The sequence below is a fragment of the Saccostrea echinata genome, unplaced genomic scaffold (genome assembly GCF_033153115.1).
Source record: "Saccostrea echinata isolate AGI-Se365-2 ecotype Australia unplaced genomic scaffold, CSIRO_AGI_Sech_v1 ptg000030l, whole genome shotgun sequence".
Taxonomy (NCBI): Eukaryota; Metazoa; Mollusca; class Bivalvia; order Ostreida; family Ostreidae; genus Saccostrea; species Saccostrea echinata.
In genome coordinates, this window is record NW_026889779.1 from 7,941,980 (window position 1) to 7,959,972 (window position 17,993).

Consider the following 17,993-nt stretch of genomic DNA (forward strand, 5'->3'; position numbering starts at 1 on the left):
GAATTTACATCCCCATAAACGTTTATTTGGAAACATATTGATTCCTTGAATCTACCATATTTAAATGAGTAACCGGTGAAATTATGTCCCCATGAGCAAGAAAGATCTTGCTTGCCCACGAAAATTGACCTCCACAAATTAAATGATTCCACAGTAGTATAATATAGTTATTACTGACTGATAAATGGCAAATTGAATTAAAATTTCAAAAATTGAAATTGAAGCATTATTGTGCAAGTAAATGCTGAGAAATGCTACCCTATAGCAATGTTGTCTTTTATACTAAGGATTAAAACATTGGATCCAATTCCAAAAAAAAAAATTCTGTACTTGATTTTACTGTATTGTGTTTCCAGAGAGCTACTTCTATATTAAAACAATATTTTAATATTTGAATTCCTATATTCTGTTCAATTGTGATCATTGTGATGGAAATATTAATTTAATTTTGAATTCTAAGACTTATGAAATATCTTTCAGTATACAATGTAAGATATTACTCTAAGTATGAACAAAATATCAATGCTTGCATGCAATATAAGAAACAGAGTATAGCGTGAAAGCTGGTCATGTCCCCATGTCTGCAAGGGAATTAACTGCATCCTGTTTCTTGGTTAAAATAGAATAGAATGGTAGATATATTTAATTAGAGCCATATAGATCAATACACACAATATTGATCTTTGTAAGGTATTCCAGAGTTTACTGCTGCACTCAAGTTTGAACAAGTGCTGACCCAGATTGTTGTATCAAATTTCCTATGAAACCATTTCATGTACCAGTGTATTACACAGTGCTAAAATTTACATTTGCCAGTGTTAATCTGGGGATATACCTTCATAATAAAATCACATCTTTCACCTTTGAACTATTTCTTCTTCTCCAAGAGGCATGGGTAAAGTTTTAATTAAATCAGTCAATTAGAATGGAGATGGGAGACAAAAGTAGGGAGAGGAAGTAACAGGACAGATTTATGTAACATTAATATATCGTACGTTTGATTCAGGCTTTTAAAGAATTATCCAAGCTCTCAAGTCTAAAAACCAAAATACATTTATAAATGCTTTACAAAATAACATAAAATTCTTGAAAGTTCCGTAGTTGTTTTATGACTATTATGATTAAACGATGTAAGAAAATAAGCTTAAACTAAACAGACATATGCAACATTTGATGCCAATTTTCAATATTTACATTTGCAAATTAACACTGTTTGAGCAATGCATATTTAAAATTGTAATGTGTATACAAGCAGGTTTGTCACATTACCACAAATTCATTTTTAAAGTCGTAAAGTTTTAACATAATGTCACAGGGACATCATAAGTGGTTGACATGTTTAACACATTCAGTTTATACCATTGAGGTTTGAAAAAATAAATCATGTCATGGGTTTAAATCCATAATAATCAAATATTTGTTATAAATCAGTCACAGATTTAAATATATTAAGTAATAAGGTATCATTATTAAATATTTATCAGGATATAAATACTGGTTGGTACAGGATCAAATCTACAATAAAACCCTTTTGGCTTTATGGGATTTGACCATGTGACCAACTCGTATTTATAACCTAATAAATGGTTAAAAAAGATTCCTTATTTCTTAAGTAAGTCATTGGCATAAATCTTCAAGGTAAGTAACTGTAAAGAGAAAGAGATTGCTAGCAAGGTTCACTCATATCTTTAAAAGAACATAGGGAATGGTTAGTAGCGTATAACCTTGTCATAGGGAATGGTTAGTAGAGAATGGCATTATCAAAGGGAATGGTTAGTATACAGTTAAAGTATATCATTGAGGGAGTTAGCAAGATTCCAGTTCCCCAAGGCCAGGACTATTTCCTGAGGTGAAGCCGAGGGAAATAGTCCTGGGCGAGGGGAACTGGAATCTCGATAACTCCCGCAATGATATACTTTTAACTGTTTTATTATACCGATACAAACATAAAATTTAGAGGATTCAGATAGCATGATTTCAAAGCAGGGATTAGCTCAATGAACTAACACACAGGGATTAGTCCATTCACATATCATACCAATGTAAATGTAAAATCTAGAGGATTAAGGATAACCAGAAATTAGTTTTCAAAGCAGGGATTAGCTCACTTGACTATCCATTCATGATGATTTCTAGGGAATTAGTCACAACTAACAATCTAATGTTATATAGGGAAAAAATCAGTGGAGGTATAATAATAGAGTATAACCTTGTCATAGGGAATGGTTAGTAGAATATAACCTTGTCATAGGGAATGGTTAGTAGAGTATAACACTGTCATAGGGAATGGTTAGTAAAGTATAACCTTGTCATAGGGAACACTTAGTAGAGTTTAACCTTGTCATAGGGAATGGTTTGTAGAGTATAACACTGTCATAGGCAATGGACAGTAGAGTATAACATTGTCAAAGGGAATGGTTTGTAGAGTAGAAACTTGTCAACCTCTTGGGGCAGACAGATTACCTCTTTGTATTTCTAAATAATTAAGGTATACCCTATTCATTTAATGTGTTTACATCAGGTTTTCACCATACATGTTTCTGCAGTAAGTATGGCTCTGACACTACTGTATGATCGTAGTGGTGTAACTTTGAATTCATTAGTCTATTTTGTTATTTGTAAAGATTGTCTGTCAAAAACTGGATTTTATTTGAAATTTGTTTTTAAAGCTGTATGCTTAACAAAGTCAAATACCGTACTGTTACTAGAATAAAGAAAAGTCTGCAACAGGTATGGGATTCAAGTACATGTATGTGAAATAAAATCATTTTCGCATTGAAATATTCTGACAATTTCAATGTTTTGATTTGTTTTTCAAACAACAAGAAAATCCAAACCTCTTGCTTTATCAAGGTGGTCTATTGACTGTCTATTTTGTAGTGATGGGGAAGACTTAGCTGCCAAAAAACAAGCTGCTACTGGGAATGTAAAAAAAAAAAGGTTTTATATTTATTGCATCTCATCAAAATGCCATGCTGTTCATATAATATTTTTTTATTGTATTTTTTTCAACTACAAGTCATGCTCAGTTAAACAGTATAAGCCAGTGAGTAATTTTATTGATGCTGCTATAAGCTATAACAGGCCATTAATAGTGTTTTGCAAATGAACAAAATAGCTGGGATGTCTTCAATCAGAGTAAATATGCATGGGGACAGGAAATGCTTCATTATATAGTAGAGCATCCCACAGAAAGTGCTTTGTCTTATTAAATGGGATAATGCACAGATATATATCTATGTTTACTCTATAAATATATGTTATTTAAGGTCATAGGATGCCAGGGTACCCCAAATCTGGAGAAAGTGGGTTTTTATCATAGCTTCTGTATTCTTTTGTTTTTACTATTCAAATTAATTTTATTTTTTGGGAATTTCAATTTTTCATGTTTTTGCACCGAATTTCAATATAGATATAAAAGTATACAGATTTTGGGAGAATGTGAAAATAAAGATGGTTTGATAAGAAAACCTCATGAAAAATAGAGTATGTGTTTTAGCAATAACAGAGCCTATACAAACTGTTTTTATAAGATTTTTTAGTATCCTATGTCCTTAAAAGTAGTTTATTTCTTATGCCCTGTTCACACGGAGAGTTTAATTCGCAGTAAATTAATGCAAAGTAAAATAATGCGAATTGAACTAATGCGAAATAAATTGCATTCATACGACAGCTAATGCAAAGTAAACTAATGCGAATTAAATTTTTATTTCTACAATAAGGCTATTCAGTAAGACTACTGTGACGTCATTTGCAAATCATGTCACATTGTGCCAAGCAGATGCATTTGACCACTGATTTGACATAATGTCATAGTGTCTGTACACATTTTAGTAATTACCATAATTTTCTGTTGTTTTCCACTCAAAAATAGCACAAGTACCTATATTTGACCACCGACATGTGGCCTGCGACTTAATTCTGCCCTTACACATGCATCAACATTTAATTTGAATTAGCTTCGCTTGGCGTTCACATGGAGCTAATGCGAAGTAATTTAATGTGCAATAAATTAATTCGAATTAAACTAATTCGCATTAAATTTTTCGTGTGAATGCGGTTCAAATTTAATTCGCAGTAACTTACATTTAATTCGAATTAAACTCTGTTTGAACAGGACATTACTAATACTTACATATAGTGAGTAAACAAGGAATTCAAAATATTCAATTACATCTTTTAGTACCAGTGAAAAAAGTAATCTGTTTTTTCTTGTTAGCTTTTCAGAGAAAACAGTTGACATAGTCTTTGATTGTTGTTTGAACTTCTAGATTAACACATACTGACCAATACTGACTTTTGACATACTGATAATACATGATATAGAGAGTTAGTGTAGATATCAGTCATAAAATGGTTATTACAGTGTACATGTTTTGTAAAGATACATGTATTTCAAATGACTTGTTTTAAGTTATGGTAATAAAGTTTCCATTTTCCCTTCAAACCCCCAAAGATCAAAAGATATGATCATAAGATGCACGCTCTTATAGCATACACAGAAATACACCGAGGAGTCATGTAGTGTACGTAAAGCATACACAGAAATACACTGAGGAGTCATTTAGTGTACGTAGGAGACAGTCGCGTACAGGCGAATTTAGAATTATACACCTTCCCAGGTAATAGATTCCATAGAGATTAAATGAACAGGTATATGCATCTGGCTCAGCATTCTGATGGATCATTGATCAGGGATTGACTTTATCACCTTGATTAATAAACCCCACACACAACAGTGTCAGCAACCTGCAGCAGGAAGGAAGGCATGATTTATTGCTGTCTGAGGAGCCATAATTACCTAGTTTAAGTAACCCCTGTCATTAGGGCCAGAGAAAGCACTGCATTTAATGCACCTTGAACTAATATAGAAATGTTTTTTTCTGTTTCTTTGGCCAAATATCTCTGTTTTTATACAGTGCAGTAATATTGAGGAAAGTTGTACATTATATTGACAGCAGGATGCCGTAGTCTCTGAAGACTGTTATCTGCCTAGGAATATCAGGGGGCTGGAGATGTTTAATGATTGATTAAGGGTCCTTCTTAGATGTATGCAATGTCCACTAAAAACTAGCTGTTCAATGAAACCTACAATCTCAGGGTACGCAAGCACAATTAAGGCAATGGGATGTCAATATTTGCAGCCCTCTCCCATAAATGTTTAACAAACTGCAAGTGATGATTCAAGATTGATCAACATTAATAACATTCATTTAGACAGTGATATGGACAGACTTTAAATCAATACTGGTTTTTCATTAATGTACCTTTCTGCCTGAAGACTATCTTTATGTGTCTAATGATGAAAATAACTCTACTGTCTTGGATTCTAGAAAAATTCCTCCTTTTTTTTTTTTAAAAGAATTGAAATGCATTTAAATTGCATACAAACCATGCTTATCAAATCAATGGATATTGCATGATAGTACTTTTCTATCATTTGATGTAGTATATTCCTAATATATTATTGATGCTTTGGTATTTGTGAAATCTTTCTGAATGACAACTATGTTTACACCATTCAATATCATCTTTGTTACATTCCTGAATGAGTCTGAAGTCTATAAATTTTCTGTAATAGAGTCCAGGGATTTGCAAATCAATATTTATACCTGTAGGTATTTGAACTCAGCCAAATAACCATTATTTGTGTAATGAACTCACTCGAGCGAGCTCGGTTTTACCTCTAGTGACTATTGACATTTTCTTTCAGTTTGTGGAATTACAGTTTTCTCATGCATATTTTAGACATTGACCAACAACAGTGAAAAACCTGTAATTATTTCATAATGTGAAATAAGCATGGATTGTCAAATTTAGGCCATTAAACTTGCTTCATCTTTACATGTGTACAATCATATTGTATTCACGATGCAGTAAAAGATGACTGATGCTAAGATTTATACCCAAAACTGTGCAGTTTTATAGGAACATTTGACATATTGCTTTTACAGGCACACTACTATAAATACAATAGGAAGTAAATTTAAATACATTGTATAATAGATTTGATGCTATTTAAGTATGCTATATTTATTGTAAGTAAAGTAGATTACTGGAATATTGATAACCAGGAAATGAACATGGGAATATAGTAATGTCTATATTTCTGGCTTATGTTTCCTGAATATTAATGAATGAATTGCCATTTTAGAGCAGTCGGAAGATGTAAAAAGATTGCAAATTACTACTCTACTGGGTCCTAGAAAACAGCTTTTGAAAATTAGTTTATAATTTGGTTAAAGAAAAGCCATCCCTGGGAGTTTTGTAATGCTAGTTAGGGAATAACTTGTAATGAGCTGTCTGTAGGAAGGTGTCTGTAGTATCATTCAGATATAAAAGCATCAGGCCTTACTTGGGTCCTCAGGAATTCATCCCTCTATAAAACCCACATTGAGCAAAGTCTTATACAGCTCTTGTGTAGAGCAGCTTCAATAAGAATGGAGTGAAATCCTTCACCATAAGCTGACAATTTCATCATGAATAAGCAGTGTCCTGTTGGTGGTTAATGGCTGATTGATTTAGAAATTAAACTGGAAGAAACTGAATTCTTCTCTCCATAATGAACAAAATTTAGACCAATTATATTGAATTATCCAAGTCTTTGGTAACAGTCATTGATTTGCAGCAAAATTACTTGGTCTTGAAGTTGAATTTTATTAAATTAAAGGAAATGAGGAGGAGAACAAATTAGAACAGTTTCCTCCGTCTTAGGACAAGTGTCCTTGATGAGACAGTTCCCCTTGATCAGAATAACAGCTTTCCTGCATACATATAGTTAATGTCTTATTTGGAATATTTTATTTTAGAAGTTTCTACATCAGAACATGTAAAAGAAAATTGTTGCTGAATTATTGCAAAATTGATCTTTTACCAATTGTGTACAGATGGATGAGTTTTATAGGTGATGTCTACATGAATTCAATAAAATGTTGTATGGATACAAATTTTCCCCAACTTAGATATTCGTTGATTGCTCCTTGACCTAAAAACAAAAATCAAATGTCTTTTTTTTTTTTATATTATTTTAATAAAAAAGAGATGATTAATGGACATACCTTTTTTTTTTATCATCCTCTTAATTTGTATATTAAGCACTCAATTTTTATTCATCTTTTATCTTGAATTGTAAATGACAAATATGAGTTCAAGTATTCAATCTAGTATGGTTCCAGTTGTATTATGAATTGTCTTTGATATCTCTTTTTTTTTTGTCAGTCCCTCTACATTCAAGATACCATGGTTTGAGTGTATTAAAATATTTTAACTAGTGAAGTAATAAGGTTGTAATAGCAGTGTTTATCTGAACTAATAAGATTTAAGTAATTTGAATGAATAAACTTAAACTGCATTGTGATTGTTTTTCAGCTGGTGGGAGGAGAGTTTGACATCGAGACAAACTTCATCATCCAGGAGCCTCAGAATATTCTTCACATGTTACGAGTCTTCTCCAGCTGTTCTGTAACGTTACAGGTACAGTGGTGTTAATTGCATGTATATCATAATGTACAGTTAGTATCGTCTCCTTGTTTTACCTTTGTATGGAAAACCTAGAGGGCACCATATCATCAGAATAGTGGCTTAAGGAACTTGTTTACATATTCTGCAGTTGTAGGCACTGATTATTTATTTACATTTCTAAACATGGAATTGTAGTGAAATGCATTGTGAGCCAGCAGGCATTTATATCTGAATTATTTTAAAGATCATTATTTATTTATCCTAGTAGCAACAGAAATATAATACCATTACACAGATGTCCCTGATCCAGAAAACAGGGAGGAAATGACTCAGATTTGTAGACGTACCAGATGTATTCACATGTACTTCTTAGTAAAACATGGAAATTTAAATCTTTTCATATAAAACCAACTTATTATAAACCCAACTTATTACCAAGAAAACCCTTAAAAGAAAACCATCATCGTAGCTTGGTAGATTACTCATTCTATGATTAGAAGGTCGTGGATTCGAGCTGGCCGGCAAACCTAAGTCCATATAATATAGGTAGTAACTGTTCCTTCACCAAGTGGTCGGTATCTTAAGTGAAAGCTACAGGTCATTTGGATGAAACTTTAAAAACTGAGTCCAGTATCATAGCAGCCTCTGGCATCTGTATAGCACCCTCACTGCTCAATGGCCCTGAGTGCTGAGTAAAGGTTTAAATTTTGAGCTCGTCACTGGCATGTGATGATGTCTCTATATGAGTGAAATAATCTTGTAAGGAATGTAAAACTGCAAACAATAGGTAAAGTTTTGAATACTTTAGTTCTGGAGCAAATGTTTTACTATAATATGATAATGTGATAGTTTTTTTAACCTTTACATACATGCATATTTTTGACAAGTACATATTTTGCAGGCTGAAATATGGAGTGTTTTTACTGCAATGTTAAAGAAGAGTCGGAGGAACTTACAGGCATGTACAGAGGTGGGGCTGATAGAACACGCACTCAATCTGATGAAGGATGTGGATGATGTTATAGCAGGTATGGGATAAATATAGGCTTCAGAAATTATCTGACACTTTATATATTCTTGATCATACATAGTGGTTAGTACACATTAAGTGAAATGAAACATACTGTAAAAGTGAATAGATGACATTGGTTTTAATTTCACAAAGTTCATGATCAAAGAATTTTCTGCAAGCCTTAAACTTTCAGAATACTGTTGACAAAGAATGAATGTAGCATTCATGTATTCATAAGATCAAATACTGGTGTGTGCTATGCACTTTAAAACCCTCTTTTCCTATTCTGTATGAATAAAATAGTAATTAAATACAAAGTTTAGTAACAATCCTCATTGAATATCATTAGGAAATATGAGGTCAGTGTCTTAGTTATAGTCACTGGATGTCTTTATTATAAATAATTTCTCATGAATTTCTTTGTTTTTAAAATTTGCAAAATTTAATTATGAGAAATCAATGACCCTGAAATTAAAACCACCAAGAAATATAGCAACATAGAAAATCATAAAATTTAAACAGGTGGAATCAAAAAACATTCACCATGTTCACAGTATTTATTTTCATTCAAAAGATGTTGCAATTTAGTTTCTCTGATACTTTGCAAAAGAAAGTTGTTGCAAAATTTCAATTTCTTGTTTATGTTTCTCCACCAAGTACCTCCTAGAATTTTACTGTTTTATCGATAGAATATAAGATGTCTGTTTGACCTTCACAGATCTGCTGGTGGACATGCTGTCTACACTGGCCAGTTACAGCATCACTGTCCGAGAACTGAAAATGTTGTTCTCCATCTTGGAGGCCTCAGAGGGGGAGTGGGTAAGTAGCTGGCTAAAAGAATTGCTGTTTGAGGCTCTTACTTGGTTTTGTTTTATATGTGTATATAGTTTATGTACAACTGTATATATATATATTTAATTTGTGATATCTTGGCTCATTTTGAGAAATTGAGAATCACCATTGGTAAGCATGTTTTTAACTTGGTGAGATGTTTCTGTTGTAATAGGATCTATTCTCTAAATATGCTATAAATATATTAGCAAATTATGTTTTGTTTGTGTGACAATTATCATCTTTTGGATAATATGCTTTTTACAAGCATTATTTATTTTATATATAGCAAAGACATGCAGTGAAGTTACTGTCTGTTTTACAAGTGATGCCTCAGAGGGAGGGTCCTGACGAGTTCTTTAGCTTCCCTGGGAAAAAGGGATCAGTATGTACTAACTTTATTTTGTCAGTTCTTATGTAGAAGAAGTGTGGTGAAGTTGTAATTTCCCAAAGGTGTGAGCTTACAGAAAGTTTATATTTTTTCATGAAAAAAGCAAAGAACATGAAACAAGAACAATACACCTTCAATCACTACCAGTAATTTCAATTATGGCGAAGCTGTTGAATTGAAAGTCATTTTAATTTTAGTTTATCGCCCTTCCTCCTATAAAAACCTGGCCTTACCAGAATGGATGGACATTTACATGCTGGTTACGACTAGACCCAGTTACGGGAGTCACGGTGGAGAGAGAAAAACCATACCTATACTGGTAAGTAGAGATCAGCTTTACAGAATTGTTGTGTATATTGATCAGAAAATTGTACTGAATATGCATTTTTCAAAGATTTTGTTTGATTTGGCTGCAAGAATATCATTTTAAGAAATGGGTATGTAGATTTTAAAATTTGGTTATTGATTGGCACTAATTATAAGCTATTCTGTTCATTCACAATTTAGTTCATTGTGTGAATATTGAAATAATACAGAATTATTTTTTACACTTTCTAGTTTTAAAACCAACAAAGGGGTTGGATATTCTGCACATTTTCTGGGAAATTCTCTGGTCATCACAACCATGAAAATCAAAGGCAAAGGTTTCCAGCACTGTGTCAAATATGACTTTCAGCCCAGGAAGGTAAATAAAATAAGATGTATTTGTATTCAGAAAGAAGGCAAAATACATTGAAATTCATTGCTCTTTTTAAATATGAAAATGCTGTTCACTCATGCTTTATATGCGATCCAGGCAATGTTTTTAAAGTACAAATACTCTTACACTGATATGGGCTATCTTGCGAATAGGTGTAATGGTTACACTAGAAATAAAAAGGTTACAGGATTGAATCAGTTAGTGGTTGGTCACATTATGTTCTAACACAGTCCTATTAACGTTTTTGGTCAGTGAAAAATTTGACTCACTAGAAACCAATTCATAACCTTATTTTATTAAGGAGTAACAAGCTGAATTTCCTATTTCAGTGGTACATGGTGACAGTGGTACATGTATACAACCGCTGGAGTAAATCAGAGCTGCGGTGTTATGTTAACGGAGAAATCGTGTCCAGCACAGACATCTCCTGGCTCGTCAGCACCAGTGATGTAAGAATCAACCAACCATGAAGCAGTTTCTCTGTAGCTAATGATAATGGGTTTAAATGTCTATTGACTGCATGTTTTATCCATATCTGTTACTGGTAAATAATGGAACACTGCTTGCATAAGAAAGGAATTTTGATAGAGATGTGTATGAGTTATTTAAGAAAATTCTGGCTGTTGAGTACTCTCTCTCCACAGAAAGATAAATAAAAGAAAATTGAGAATTTAGAGTTAAAATAAATACCACGGTATGTAATTTAGTGTTAATGACCAATAAGAGCGTAGTATTTCATTTAAGATGACATTCAGTACTTCCAGTACTTATATTTACATTTAAGATGACATTCAGTACTTTCAGTACTTATATTTACATTTCCATACAGCCATTTGACAAATGTGTTCTGGGTGCCAGTTCTGAGGGAGAGACAGATCATATGTTCTGTGGTCAGATGTCTACTGTTTATCTATTTAGTGAGGCCCTCACACCACAACAAATATCAGCCATATTTTATCTAGGACCAAGTTACAAGGTAATGTTTTAGCCATTAACAAGGTCAAATGTTTATGATTCATTGGTATCAATTGTAGTTTTTCATAGATTGCTAATTTGATCAAATGTGTCAATGTTGTATTCATGTGTATATGATACCTGTATTAAAAATACACTTTTTTAGAGCCAGTTTCGCTTTGAAAATGAAAGCGGTTTGGGAACTGTTGTGGTCAACAAAAGAGTAAGTTTGTTTTCATAATATTTTACAGAAATTAAATTATGTTTAATCATTCTTCATTCATTATTGTTTAAAAACCCTTTATATTTTAGCTGCTGTATGATGGGAAGTTGACATCTTTGATTGTGTTCATGTATAACCCTATAGCCTGTGATGGCCAGCTATGTCTGGAATCAGCACCTAAAGGAAATGTCTCCTATTTTGTCCATGTTCAACATGCTCTCATGTCTGGGGTAAGGTATTATATTGTCAAAATACTTGAATATAGCCATGTGTCTTTGAGAATTTATTGAGTTTGATTTATTTTTGATAATTTTAAATTAACATTTTTCTGTGTATTTAACAGGATGTTAAGGCTGTGATAACACATTCCATCTACAGTACGCTTCATTCACTTGGGGGAATCCAGGTTAGTAATTATATATGTAGAATTTATGTTTTCTTATCATACCTTGGAATTGAAATTCGTCATTTTATGAAACTGATGTTACGGTGATTGTACAGTGCACCCTTTATATCAACAATTTTTGACTCTAAAGTGGGGGTAAACTAAAGTACCCTATACTATGACAAAAAAAAGACACCCGCTTTTGGTGACAAATGAGCTAAAGCACCATATCCTCGTACTGAAATTTATCCCAATATCATTTTCATGTAGCCTATCATAATCTTAACAGTAGTTCTTCAGAAAATCTCAAGAATTCTGATGAAAATTAATAAAAGGTCAATATTTTGTGGAATTTTGGCCATGAAACCAATCTCTCATTTAGAATGTACATATAATTTAATTGAAAACAAAATTTAGACTTTTGAAAATTTATAAGTTTTCATCAACCAAAGAAGATTATATGATTTTGTTCCATGGGATGAATAGTCTAGTCTGCTTCAACAAATTTCAGAATTTTAGTCAAGGATCTGTCAATAGAACTCTCAGTTGACTGACTAGCAATTTCAATCAAGTAACACCTTATCATGTATGCATCTTATAACTAAAAAATTAAAATAAGAACTTTCATTTAGAAAGGAGTAAGATATTGTTTTTATTTTAAATTCTTGAGATTTACTTATGTTGTATGACAATTTTTCAAGGAAAAACTTTCCAAAAGTGGAGTGTGAACACAATGCTGATGTGTTCTTTATATGTTTGTAAGCTTCTTATTTTCTAAGATTTATTACTGTAACCTCTGTACAAAAATTCAAAATACAAGGAATGAAATTTATTCTCTTTATAGGTTGTGTTCCCATTGTTTGGTCAATTAGACATGCCAGTGAGGAAGGGAGAGAACTCCTCTAGTGAAGTGGATTACTCCATCTGGTAAAAAGATGCACATTAGCAAAAAATTTTTAAAAATGACATCAGTAGTAAAACAGAATGATTGATAACAGTGTAAGGGAGATTTAAAGATCAGCTTACAATATGTACAGTGAAACTTTAATATGAACACAGATAAAGGGAATTTATGGATATTATGAATTTTTTGGGATCCCCTGCAAAATTCTGAACAATTCCATGTAAAATTGCAAGGTTATAGGTTGTGCTAGGGATTAAGTTTTGCTACATATTCTTACAAAAAATGCACAACTTTGAATAGGAGGTCTTAATTTAAAACAAACCTTTAAGAAGTTTCCTATACAGATCTTGTAAAGCAATTCTTTATGAACATTTTAGTACCAAAATACCCATAGCCATCCAGCAAGACACTCGATTTGTTCCAGTCAAAGTCAAGCAGTAGCTTGAAAATCAAGTGCAGGGCCTAATTCCCCCACCCACCCCCAATACAGTATAAAAAAAAATTCAGCACACCCTAAATTTAATGAATCTGGTAAATACAGAAAGATTAAGTATAGTTTTTGATCTCATAAAAAAATTCAGTCCCAGTCTAGTTTAGAAATGTCCGAATGGGGAGGGAGGGAGATTCAGGAATTATTTTGCGTAACGTATTTGGTATTCACATGTATATTGTAAATTTGCTATATATGAGCCTTAACAAATTATTTATACAGATATTATGAATTTTGGATATAATGAAATAAATTCACAGGTCCCTAGGACTTTGCCATAACTGAATTTTACTGTACATGTTGGTTTGTTTTTTTTTCAGTTCCAAGTTGATGCACATTGTAAGCAGTTTGATGGAGAGCTCTGTCACTATACAACAACAGATGATGCAGAATCGTGGCTTCCTGGTGATAGGTTACTTGCTGGAGAAGGTAGATTGAGCTTTGAATTGTAACATGATGGACTGTTTGTTTAAATGTGGTTTATTTGGGTCCTCATGGAAGACAAAGATAATGACAAAATTTGACAAACACTCCAGACTTTGTTTTCTGTTTTAAAGTTATAGTTAAAATTTCAAGTTTTATCCTTAAACAGGCCAGCAGGGAACACGTGACTCCAGCTGTTCTGGAGATTTTCCTGAGACTGACCAATTATCTGGTTGCCCTACCCACAGGAAGTGTTATCTTAAAACACTTGTTTGATCATATTTTATTCAACCCTGCCCTCTGGATCCACTCAAGTGTAGAGGTATTTTACACCACTCATGTATTTGTTTTTCTAGTGATTAAAAATTAATTGAATCATCTTTCCTATAAGAAATGTGTTATTTTGCATCTGTGCATCAATGATATAAAAGATATATACAGTTGTATTATATGTAGTAAAAAAGATGCATTAATCATGTTTTGAATATTTACAAACAGGTCCAGACCAAGCTGTATTGCTATCTGGCTACGGAGTTTATCAACAATGCCCAGATTTATAACAACATCAGACGAGTCAGCGCTGTACTACAGACCATGCACACCCTGAAGCTGTATTACTGGGTGGTCAACCCCGCTGACAGGAGTGGGGTGGTACCTAAAGGGACTGGTAGGTTTAGTTTTAACATACAAATAAAGACATTTTAGCATAGCATTATTTCTGAGGAGAGTTAAAAAATCCAAGCCATGGATTGGACTGTAGGAAGTGTGTGTGACATCTTTTACCCAGGAGTGATTAACAATACTGCTTGACTTCTGTTCTCAGTTTTATACCAGTAGTAATACTCTCCTTGATATCTGACAAGAACGATGATAATTTGAAGAAAAAAATGTTTAAGTACAGTAAAGACTCATTATGTTAAATGATGCATGAACATCTTCGTGTAGTTAAGATTCAAGTTTGTTTAAAACTTCATAGTTATTGGTGGGTCCACAGTAGAAGACAGAGGTCTACATAGAAATAAATAGAGCCACAATGGCTCAAACTAATCAAGAAGCATTGTTTGAAGTGTAGATCCAAATCTGTTCAAGACATATCCCCAAAGTTTTGATGGGGACAGGTGTAGGTCCACAATAAAGAGATTCATTTATGATAATAATTTTGCAAAAGATGTAATGAATGTGAGCATTGTGGGCCCATAGGCTTAGTATTTCTTTTGATATTTTATTCTGTGATTTATTTTTAGATGGCCCTAGACCAAACTATGATGAGATTGTTAAGTTACGATCCTTTATGCTGATGTATTTGAAACAGCTCTTGTTGAAAGGGGCAGGGGTACAGGAAGAAGAACTCCAGAGTATTCTCAATTATCTGTCCACTCTGCATGAGGTGAGCCGTTATTAGGAGTTTATTTTCTAGAAATTTTGGTAGAATATTCTTTAAAAAAAATTAAAAATTTAATCAAAGAAAAAGCATAAACCATTTTTGCCCACATTTAATTTTTGCACTCATCCTTGACTTTATCTGTACTACTTGTAATAGATAAACAACTCTTCAAAATTTAAAGGGAGAGAACATTCAGGTATATAGTTAAAATAAAATTCCCATTATGCACTGATTTCTGCAGTGTTTATTGTCAGAAGTTTATGTAGTTCAATCCGTCATTCTTGTTTTTACAGGATGATAATTTGATGGATGTTTTGAAGTTGACTGTTGAGCTAATGGCAGAACACCCTATGTCTATGGTGCCCTCTTTTGATAAGAAAGGTGGAATAAGGTGATGTCTAAATTTAATCTGTGGACATTTAAAAATCTTTTCTAAATATAAAGATGTGATTTATAAAAAGACCCATTTGTTCTAAAATTTAAATAACCAACCTTTGTTTAAGTTATGCATTTTTTACATATTTGTTGTAGAACAATTTTTAAGCTGCTGGCATCCCCTTCAGAAGAGTTAAGGATCCAGTCCCTAAAACTGCTAGGATTCTGGCTAATGAGAAGTACACACAAGTAAGAACATTTTCCAGTCATCTCCCTTTACATTCCATCCCCCCTACCTTAAACTTGATATCTTGCTGTTCCTGTTGGGGGTGATAGGTGCTGTATTTTTACAGGAGATCACCTATGCAGATGATAAAAATACTTTTTACTCGGTCATCAGTCAAAAGTCACTTCAGGTTTTACATTGAAGCATTCTCTGACATTTTAACAGTGTACATGTATAATATAGTGTATGTACTGAAATATATTTTCTTGTTGTCTCAATGCTGCTTTTTGAATGTGTTTCTTCTGTTCAAGGAATAATAACTTTTCTGATCATTAAATGCTTGCGAACATCGGAAAATGATCAAAGCTATTCAAAGAAAACTTTATATTACATGTACATTTATTCTAAGTAAGGAAGTACTAAAAATAATTCATTGGCATGAGAAATTTACCGTTCTTTTGAACTTTTTCAGTATGTATATCTCTACTACCCTTATCTGAATTTCAAATGTAAATCAGATAAAATCTTATCAATTAATTGTAGAAAAACTGCATGATTGCAAAAAAATGTGATAGTAAACTTTGATATTCCATTAATGAAGAACATTTGATTTATTAAAAAAAGAAGCATTTGGAACCAAATTTTAGTAAAACAAAATATATATCATAAATATGGAATAAAGTATTCGAAAAGAAGAATTCATACATTGTAAACGAAGTGCTGAATGTATTAGCATTGTGCAGTTACAGTGATCATACACATATTTTAAAATCTTTTTCCACAGGAGAAAATCGGATGCCCTCGGGCCACACAACTTGTTCTCCTTGATAGGAGAGCGCCTAATGCTGAATGTGTCCACCATAACAATGCCTATATACAATGTCCTGTTTGAGGTGAGGATATCACTTATGATAGATTTTTCTTCTGTATGGTTCTTGCCAAAAAAAAATTGTTGAATTTATTCAATGTCATATTTACACAAGCTTTTGTTAAAAATAAGAGGTTTGTTACATTGTTAAGTGATACATTGATATGTTTTATATTTCAGCTTCTAACAGAAAGAATGACATTGGAGACTTGTACAAAAAAACATACAGAACCAGAGTCAACGATCAAAATTGAAAATTCTGGTAAAATTGCTTTTAAAAATATACAAGGAGATTCTAATGAATTACCAGAGGAATGCATTGATATTAAGTATATAACTGATGTTGAAAATAATATATTTTAAAAAAAAAATTTTGTTGGTCTTCGCCGATTACCAGTGCTGGTATTAAACTTGAGATTTGATTATGTTTGACAGCTATTCTTAAGGTGGTGGCGACCATGATCCGCCAGTCTAAGCTTAGTCCAGTTGTTATGGAGGTCAAACGCTGCTTCCTGTCGGATCTGACCATACTGTGTAACAACAACAGGGATAACAGAAGGTGACATTTAAATGTTACTGACTTCTCTCATTCAGTTAATCATTGCAATTTGCTTTGTTATAAGCCTTATTCATTATTATACTGTTAAAGTTTATCATTGAGGGAGTTAGCAAGATTTCAGTTTCCTGAGGTCAGGACTTTTCCCTGAGGCAAAGCTGAGGGGAATATTCCTGGTTGAGGGGAACTGGAATCTTGCTTACTCCCTCAATGATATACTTTTTCGCTGTTTTATAATACTGATACAAATTTAAGGTAAAATCTAGAGGATTACGGATAACTGGGAAAAAAGCTTTTAAAGCGGGGATTAGCTCACTGGACTAACACACAGCAAAATAGAGATTTAGTCCATTCACAGTGATTTCTAGGGAATTCACATCTTCGATATAATTTTATATAGGGAAAAATCAGTAGAAGTATAATAAATCCTCTTAATAATTTACAATTTTCTACTATTGGGAGGAAATTATGAGTGTTGTTGGCATGAATTTACTATTTCCATCTTCCCTTTAGTATTTCTGTTTTACTGAAGAACATTTATACTTACATGTAGCTGGTAATAAACTCTAACAAGATCCCTGTGTATTGTAGAACTGTGCTGCAGATGTCTGTGTGGCAGGACTGGCTGTTCACTCTAGCATACATCTACCCTCGTAATGAGGAGGAACAGAAGATTACAGATATGGTAATGGCATTGTTTAGGATGCTTCTACATCATGCTGTCAAGTTTGAGTTTGGGGGATGGAGAGTTTGGATTGATACTCTAGCTATTCTGCACTCAAAGGTAAATGGAAAATATATAATCTTAAT

General features: G+C 32.8%; 1 protein-coding gene across 4 annotated transcripts in view; it reads left to right on the plus strand.

Moving 5' to 3' along the window:
- The window catches only part of LOC133197203 (neurobeachin-like), a 121,782-nt gene that overhangs the window by 1,134 nt on the left and 102,655 nt on the right, over positions 1 to 17,993 (plus strand). For 3 of the 4 annotated variants that reach the window (XM_061333111.1, XM_061333113.1, XM_061333114.1), the window contains exons 2-24: positions 7,369 to 7,473; positions 8,363 to 8,489; positions 9,192 to 9,292; positions 9,594 to 9,689; positions 9,893 to 10,014; positions 10,254 to 10,380; positions 10,725 to 10,844; positions 11,225 to 11,371; positions 11,516 to 11,572; positions 11,662 to 11,802; positions 11,916 to 11,978; positions 12,802 to 12,884; positions 13,672 to 13,780; positions 13,944 to 14,096; positions 14,273 to 14,441; positions 15,019 to 15,161; positions 15,452 to 15,549; positions 15,690 to 15,782; positions 15,887 to 15,949; positions 16,544 to 16,652; positions 16,808 to 16,889; positions 17,063 to 17,186; positions 17,775 to 17,967. In XM_061333111.1, coding sequence (XP_061189095.1) covers positions 7,369 to 7,473; positions 8,363 to 8,489; positions 9,192 to 9,292; positions 9,594 to 9,689; positions 9,893 to 10,014; positions 10,254 to 10,380; positions 10,725 to 10,844; positions 11,225 to 11,371; positions 11,516 to 11,572; positions 11,662 to 11,802; positions 11,916 to 11,978; positions 12,802 to 12,884; positions 13,672 to 13,780; positions 13,944 to 14,096; positions 14,273 to 14,441; positions 15,019 to 15,161; positions 15,452 to 15,549; positions 15,690 to 15,782; positions 15,887 to 15,949; positions 16,544 to 16,652; positions 16,808 to 16,889; positions 17,063 to 17,186; positions 17,775 to 17,967 — 2,625 coding nt within the window. The remainder of the gene's footprint in view (positions 1 to 7,368; positions 7,474 to 8,362; positions 8,490 to 9,191; positions 9,293 to 9,593; positions 9,690 to 9,892; positions 10,015 to 10,253; positions 10,381 to 10,724; positions 10,845 to 11,224; positions 11,372 to 11,515; positions 11,573 to 11,661; positions 11,803 to 11,915; positions 11,979 to 12,801; positions 12,885 to 13,671; positions 13,781 to 13,943; positions 14,097 to 14,272; positions 14,442 to 15,018; positions 15,162 to 15,451; positions 15,550 to 15,689; positions 15,783 to 15,886; positions 15,950 to 16,543; positions 16,653 to 16,807; positions 16,890 to 17,062; positions 17,187 to 17,774; positions 17,968 to 17,993) is intronic. The other variant, XM_061333112.1, reaches the window with a different exon arrangement.